The sequence below is a fragment of the Melanostigma gelatinosum genome (genome assembly GCF_949748355.1).
Source record: "Melanostigma gelatinosum genome assembly, chromosome: 22".
NCBI lineage: Eukaryota > Metazoa > Chordata > Actinopteri > Perciformes > Zoarcidae > Melanostigma > Melanostigma gelatinosum.
The window spans coordinates 1078644-1086597 of record NC_136655.1 but is presented as its reverse complement, the minus strand read 5'-3'; the positions used below and the strand labels follow the sequence as shown (position 1 = coordinate 1086597).

Below are 7954 nucleotides of genomic sequence, written 5' to 3'. Positions count from 1 at the left end.
TTGGTTTTATGGTCTTTTATTTTGAAGTCGTCAGCTACAGTTTAATCATTGAAGCAGAAAATCAAAGAAAAGATGAAAAGTTCAAAATGATATTTCTGCCGCTGGACTAAAGTCAGGAAATAAATCGACTTTAAGCTCCGGAGGTTTATTTTACCAAACGTCTGATTGTTTGGAGTTTGGCTCATAATTCACACATTAATCTATTTTATCTCCTTTAATCTGAACTCAAACTATTGTGATTTTATGATTGTTGAAAAATGTTCTCAAACAACTTTAAATCCCAGAAGAGGATTTAAGACCAAAGTCTGAATTTAAAGATTAAAGTCTGAATTTAAAGATCAAAGTCTGAATTTAAAGATTAAAGTCTGAATTTAAAGATTAAAGTCTCAAAGAAGTTTTGTGACGTTTGACTCAATATTTTGTGACATGAAATAATTAAATTGTGATGAATAACTAAACTTTAAACAATCCTCTGGTTGCACGAAAACACCAGCGACCAATAAGCCCCGCCCCCACTCTGCACCAACCAATCAGATTGACTCTTAGCTAACAAAAAGGAATAATAAGGTTGGTGCTGCGACCCAGTGATGTAACATTCGAGCACGACGTCCCGGACAGGAAGTGGACTCTCCTGACTCCGCCCCTCTAGTAGCCGGGCGGGTTGTGCAGCTCCTGGTATTTGGGAGGAGCCGTGGTGAAGATGGCCGGCACCGTCATGAGCACCATGGGACGGTTCAGGTGACGGATCTGGTGGATCATGGCGGAGGACAGCGCCATGCCGAGCAGCTGGAGGAGAGAGGGGGGGGGGGGGTGAGTGACATCAGAGACACAAACAACGTTCAAAGATCTGTTGTCACATGAATCAATCATGACCTCATAGTTTCACTGAGCAGCTCACAATTTAATGAATCACAATTGTAAGCTTCTTTTTCTGACTGAAGTGTTGGTCACACGTGATGTGTTCAAGGACCGTCAGAAAGAGGAAAACCTGATAATTATGAGGACGTTTACAGCGTGTGGCTGTGATGAACGGTGACGTTTTAGCGATTGTATAAAAACAACATGCTTGGGATGTTTTGTTATTATATTAAACATTTGTTCACACAGCAGCGAATATTACACGCCGGAAAAAGCAGTTTTCGTTCTTCTTCGTGTGTTAATGTTGAAATATAAATATGTTTTATTGATTCTCACCGCCAGGACGGCCAGCGTGAAGACGACTCCGATCATGATGTTGGAGAACATGAAGACGTAGTGGAGGATGATGGGGAAGCAGGCCTGAGCACACAAACGTCACATGATCAGCTCACTTTATCTACTTGACACTTAAATACATAACTCCATGTTTAGGCTCCACCCACCTTGATGTAGACGGACTTCGTGTACCTCTGCATCAGGACGCCCTGAAGGAAACCACAGAAGAAGAGTCAGTGAGCTTCCTTTCAACTACCTGAAGATGAAGAGTTTAGTTGAACTCACTCTGTAGGAGACCGACTGACACTTTCCCTCCATCTGCTCCAGCTGGTCACACTCACAGCTGTCGGGGATCTGGTCCTCCCAGTCCCTGTAGCTGAACAGACCGCAGCAGTGCAGCTGAAACACCACAGAAGAAGAGACGTTATGGTTGTTTTCAGCTGTAACTCTGTGAATTACAGGTTTCTTCAGATTAAACCAGCCGATGAGCGCTGGAACAAAAGGAAACACGAACAAGACGCTTCTGAAGACTTTCACTTCGTTTCAGTTCAGTTTCACAATCGGTGAGCTAAAATCTGTGTTTTTCTCAATGGCGTGGCAGGTTAGACGAGCATAACGGCCGTTTCTTTTCACACCCAACTCGTTGAATTAAGGTTTGATTTTGAGGAAAGCAGAGTTAGTGAATGTTGGATCAGTGAAAGACGAACAAACAGCGTTTTGATGAGTTTTATTTTGTTTCTGTCGAGTTTAATGGAGTCGGGTGGCTTTGAGCGCAGCACATTAGTTGAATGTTTATAAATCATAATAACTGTATGAATCCAGTTGATTCTATTTATTTTTAATAGCGCTACAGGTTGTAAATCTGTGTTTATTGTTGTGAGGAATACAAAGCTAGAAATCGTCCTGAATTATTCTAAATTAAGTTCAATAAACTGCTACGCTTCTCTCAGAGACAAACAGGAAGTTAAAGCTGCTTTGAAGCTGGAGGACGAGGACGGTCAACAAACAAGTCTGACCGGGAACATCGCCACGTCGACGACCTCGCGGTAATGAAACAGAAGCTTATTCATAGTTTTAATTAAAGCCAGGTGTGTATTTCCAGCTGAATCTTCACGTTCTACCTGTGAACTATTTAAAGACCTTCACATGAACTTCAACCAGTCACGAGGGTTTCAGAGCCCAAACGCTTTGATTTCCTGTTGAGTCGACTTCACCCACGACTGTGAGAAACAACTTCAACTGTGAAACGCAGTGAACTTTGTTATTGCAGCGGTTTAAGGAAGTGTTGCATCACTTCCTGTTTGTTTCGCTCCACAGCTCACTTTCATAAAAGAGGCTCTTCTTATCAAACAGGAACTAGTTTTACTACCGACCTCAGGAGTCAAATAAAAATCCACTTCTCCCTCATTAGATTTGCATTTCTGCCCAGCAACACACCTGGCAGTCAGCCAGCCAATCAGGCGGCCCCGAGGCCACACCTGGAATTCTGGGAGTTTAGAAACATCTTGTGACTCTTTAGTTTCACAATAATGGAGCTTCGTGGTGATGAATAGAGATAGAATGTGTTTCATAACGTTTACAGTCACTTTCGCTCTCGTTCACACTTCACCCGTGACCTCGATGACCTCTTCTCATTTAGGCTTCAGTCGCTTCCTCAGACCTCATGAACAGAAACTAAAGATCTGATCAAAGCGATGCAGCTCAGTAGGAAACAAAGCAATCAAACTCGTTTATGTTCCGGTAGAACGCACAAAAACACATGTTCTAGTGTGTGTGTGTGTGTGTGTGTGTGTGTGTGTTACCTGTCCCTGCAGCCTGTCGGCCATGTTCTTCACGTCCAGTGTAGCTGTGTCCAGAGGAAGAAGCTGATTGAACTTCTCCTTCAAAATGCTCTCCAACTACAAAACACAGGAGTAAAATCACACGTCAAGACTTCAGTGTCAGTAGAGACCAGTAGAGACCAGTAGAGACCAGTCGAGACCAGTAGAGACCAGTCGACACCAGTAGAGACCAGTCGCCACAAAACAACTTCAACAATGTGACCGTGAGCCAGTTTAGTGACTCGTGACAGAAAAATGTGTTTTTGTCTTTCATGTTGTGTTAAATATCTTCTCTTGTGTTCAGCAGAACCAACACCAGCAGAACCAACACCAGCAGAACCAACACCAGCAGAACCAACACCAGCAGCACCAACACCAGCAGAACCAACACCAGCAGAACCAACACCAGCAGAACCAACACCAGCAGAACCAACACCAGCAGCACCAACACCAGCAGAACCAACACCAGCAGAACCAACACCAGCAGACCCAACACCAGCAGCACCGTCGTTACCTTGGGGCGGGCAGCGACGGCAGGGATTCCAGCTCGGAGCGTCATCAGACTCCCGATCACCATACAGACCAAGAACTACAGAGAGAAACAGGAAGTGGTCATCACTAGGAACTACAGAGAGAAACAGGAAGTGGTCATCACTAGGAACTACAGAGAGAAACAGGAAGTACAAATTGAAAACGGTTTCTTTGTTACCACAGTCTGGTTTCTCCCCTCAGAGAAACCACACATGACGTCAGTCTGGAACTTTCTGAAGAAGTTCATGAAGGAGTCTGTTCCGTGGAAATGGAGATTTCGTCACTCTAGAATAAACTCTGGTGTCAGCTGATCACTTTGAACTCACCACGATCAGACACACCCGGTTCTCCCGGTGGGCGCCGTAGGCACCCAAGATGGCGATCACCATGGTGACGGCACCCACGGCGTAGAGGACGATGAGGCCGGCGGTCCGACCCTCCAGCTGAGGGAGGAAGACCACGCGACAGGTTCAGATTCATGCTCGTTTGTGTTTCTGTGAATGTGAAAGGTTGAAACAGTTCTTACTCCTTCTCCATCGACGTTTGTGACGACCTGAGACAGCAGAGCGAGAGCGATGATGACGCCGCCGACGATCTGAAACAAACAACAACAACAACGACTGAAACACGTGAAAGGAAAACACGACAAGCGTCCAGATTATATCACTGGATCATCATCCGTCTTTAAGCTTCTGAAACTGAGTCACATTAATTCAATTACTTTTAATCTACACTTGATGTGTAGATTAGTCTACTATTATGCAACTATTTTAGTTAAAGTAAAAACATATATATATATATATATATATATATATATATATATATACACACTTTTAGCAACAACCATTAAAACAACAACCATTAAAGTTAATTGTTGTTTTTCCTTCAGACTGACTGATAAAAATCTGTAACTATCTTTACTCTTTAAAGACACTTTGAAATAAAACTAAACAAACAAAGTCTTAAATCTTACCATCTTTTTCTTTTATCAAAATAAAATAACTTCGAATGTTTGGACATTTAAAATCACCTCTCACTACTTTTCTAACGTTTTATTAGACTAAACTATATTTTAACACAACAAACAAGCTTTAAAACGCTAGACTTTAACTACAATAAATGAATAAATAATTAACCAAACCAGACTATGACATCATAACTTCACAAACACATTTCACGAAACTACAAAACACTAAAACAAACTACAAAACATCAGTTTTTGATTCTTTAAAATCGGTTAGTTTCACTTCTCATGACGCCCGAAAAGTTCTTCAGGAAGTAGAAATAATAAACAAAGTGTTTATTTAAGTCATGTGTCGCGTGGAGGAACATTAAAAGCTGCTTCTTAATAAATGTCTTGATTTTAAAAGTTGATTTTAAAGTTTGGCACTTTGTCGAACAGACTCATCAGCTTTAAAACTACTTTGTGTTGTTTTAAAGTCACAGAGTGGATTAAATGATGGACAGGACGAATACAACATGAAGTAAACTGAGTTAAATGAAGATACTATCAAACATGTTGACTTTAAACCCGGGAGGTCCGACTGTTACGCACTTTTTATTCACAACACTTCCGGGAGGAGCTCAGCCCGGCGGCCATTTTTAAACGTTAAGACTAACTCACCGCGAAGAAGACGTTGAAGATGGTGAAGATGCGCTTGAGGCACGTGTTGACCTGAGCCATGTTCGAACGATTAGAAATACAGAAACGTATCTTTATACAAGATGGAGGTCCGTCCGCAGCGAAGGAGAAGCGAGCGAGTGGACGCGGAGGGGAGGGTGAGATGGTTTTACGTGTCAGGGACAGACCGGGGGGGCGGGCCTTCCAGTAAAGAGGAGCCGCTGCTGCTGTTATGAGCTCCCGGTTAGTGTTTAACAAAGAAAGGGAGAGAAAGTGGGAGGGAGGGGGAGAGACAGAGAAAGAAAGAGGGGATAGTAAGAGAGAGAAAGAAAGGGAGGGAGAGAGAAAGAGGGAGGGAGAGAGAGAGGGAGGGAGGGGTGGGAGAAAGAGAGACACTGAGGGAGGGAGAGAGAGAGAAAGAAAGAGGGGATAGTAAGAGAGAGAAAGAAAGGGAGGGAGGGAGAGAGAAAGAGGGAGGGGTGGGAGAAAGAGAGACACTGAGGGAGGGAGAGAGAGAGAAAGAAAGGGAGAGAGAGAGAGGGAGGGGTGGGAGAAAGAGAGACACTGAGGGAGGGAGAGAGAGAGAAAGAAAGGGAGAGAGAGAGAGTGAGGGAGAGAGAGAGGGAGGGGTGGGAGAAAGAGGGAGAGAGAGAGAGAATGAGGGAGAGAGAGAGACAGAGAGTGGAGGGGAGAGGGAGAGGGAGAAAGAAAAAGGGAGGGAGGGAGGGAGGCTTTATTCCGGGACGGAAAATCCCCGTCACGTTTCCAGCTCGCTTCTTTTTGAGGCCGTTTGGTTGAATGGGGGGGGGGGGGGGCGGTGTTATGTCCCAACATGAACCTCATATCCCGGAAGTGACTTTTACCTGTGATACTTTTCAGTACTTTCTTCTCATAATGCTTGTGTACTTGTGCAGTAGACTGTAGAATGCAGTATTTATACAATGTGGTATTACAGTACAACGTGTACGCCACACGACGCTGGTACTTTTGTACTATTATTTGGAGCAGTATTTCTACACTGAAGTATTCGTACTTTTACTTCAGTAAATGAATCAATAACTTTAAACCTGTTTTTATTTAACGTTCGCATTCATGTTGTGGAACTGTATGAAATCGAGCACATATTGAATGCCTCATTTGCATACTGAAACATATATTTCAGAAGATTAGTAACACAGAAAAGTATTGTTTTAATGTCAGTAACACGGTTATGTTGTGATCTTCAGCTTAAAGACATGTTTACTGTTAATGAACTAATCAATAATAATAAGTCATCTTACGGTGCAGCTCCTGTCTGTCACCAGCAGAGGTCGCTCTCGCGCTGTCTCTCTGCATAAGAAGCTTCTTTATTTCATTCTTTAGAATCCAGTTCTTCATCACGAGGAAGACGTTGGAGCTGATGAAGGGTTAGGAAGCTCCTTCAGGGTTTGACACTAAGGAAGGAGACAAGGCTTCAGTCTCTAGGAAGCTTTGAAATACACGCAAGGTTTCACTTTGACGACAAAAAGTCAGCCGGCAGCTCCGAAGATGAACTGTTATAAGTGATTAAAAACATGAATGAGGTTTATTCTCTGTTTCCTGTGACACGCTTCTATAACCTTCATATAAATACATCTACTTCTGACCTGCAAACATTTCTCCTGTTTCATCTGAAAACCTTTCTGTGTAACAGGAAGTTAACAAAAACTCACAATAAAAACATGATATTAAAGGAGATTCTGTTAAACTGATAAACACTTTATTTCGATTTATTTCATCCTCAGAAAATCTCAATTTTAAGAAGAAGAAACTCAAAAAACAGAAAAAAATAACAATGAAATACACTGAAAACAAATAGTTTCTACAAATAAATATGCAAAAAATAATAATTTTATTAAACTAAAATATTTTATTCATGAGCAGAAAGTCACAAAATTCCTTATAATAAAAATAAATAATATAAACATGAAATACAGATAAAAGACGAGTAAACACAACACATATACATAAATAAACAAAGAGAGAAGCTGCAGTGATTCACTTCTGCAGTCCAACAGGAAGTCGTCATCACTGGTTCCCTCCACTAACAGCCAATCAGATTCCTGCATTAGATTCTGGATTATTACAGGAAATAAACAAACGTTTATGATTGTTACAGGTTTTGAGACCCCCCCCCCAAATCCACACCCCCAAAAAAAACATTTAAAAAAAATCCACCCCTCCAAAAACACTTTTTTTTAAAATCCACTGCCACCAAAAAATTAAATAAAATAAATTCATGCCCCCAAAAAATTTAAATAATCTATTTATATGTCAAATGTAGGGTAACCTACAAGCTACTTCTATGACTGTTGTGTTAAAGTATCTCATAATTTTCTATAGCAACTGGAAACATCTGGTCAGTGTTATGGTGGCAAGTGTTGGTGCATTTTAATTGTATTTTGTTGTTGGCTCCCATTCATTCATTTCATCAAAAAATACATCAAAAAACAAATATCATTTTATTTGTTTCACTTTTTTTTCCGCCAGCAAAATAAAAATGAATTTTGTTTTTGTGACCTTTTTTTTTTTGCTTTCGGAATGGGCTTCCATAGTTTCCCCACTCGACTGCTGTAATAATTATAACGTATCACGTATATGTTTTATCCCACTTGTCTGCTCGTCAATTAGTGAGGTGACAGTAGCCTAAACACATGAGCATGCTAATGTCATATGCTAATTATGGTTTAGCACGGTAGCTAAATTAGCATATTGTTTAATACAGAGGCTAACGAGAGATTCGTTAGCTAATAGCTCATTTTTCCTGGCT

General features: G+C 41.4%; 1 protein-coding gene across 1 annotated transcript; it reads right to left on the bottom strand.

Annotated features, from left to right (window-relative positions):
* LOC306795605 (tetraspanin-8-like) lies at positions 1-5500 on the bottom strand. The gene is made up of 9 exons (XM_079294160.1): positions 5170-5500; positions 4072-4140; positions 3872-3988; positions 3529-3603; positions 2997-3092; positions 1480-1593; positions 1362-1403; positions 1195-1278; positions 1-786 (listed from the first exon to the last, which is right to left on the bottom strand). Exons 1-9 carry the CDS (start codon positions 5227-5229, stop codon positions 646-648), a joined length of 798 nt encoding a protein of 265 aa, XP_079150286.1. The 5' UTR covers positions 5230-5500; the 3' UTR covers positions 1-645.
* Between the last annotated feature and the right edge of the window lie 2454 nt (positions 5501-7954).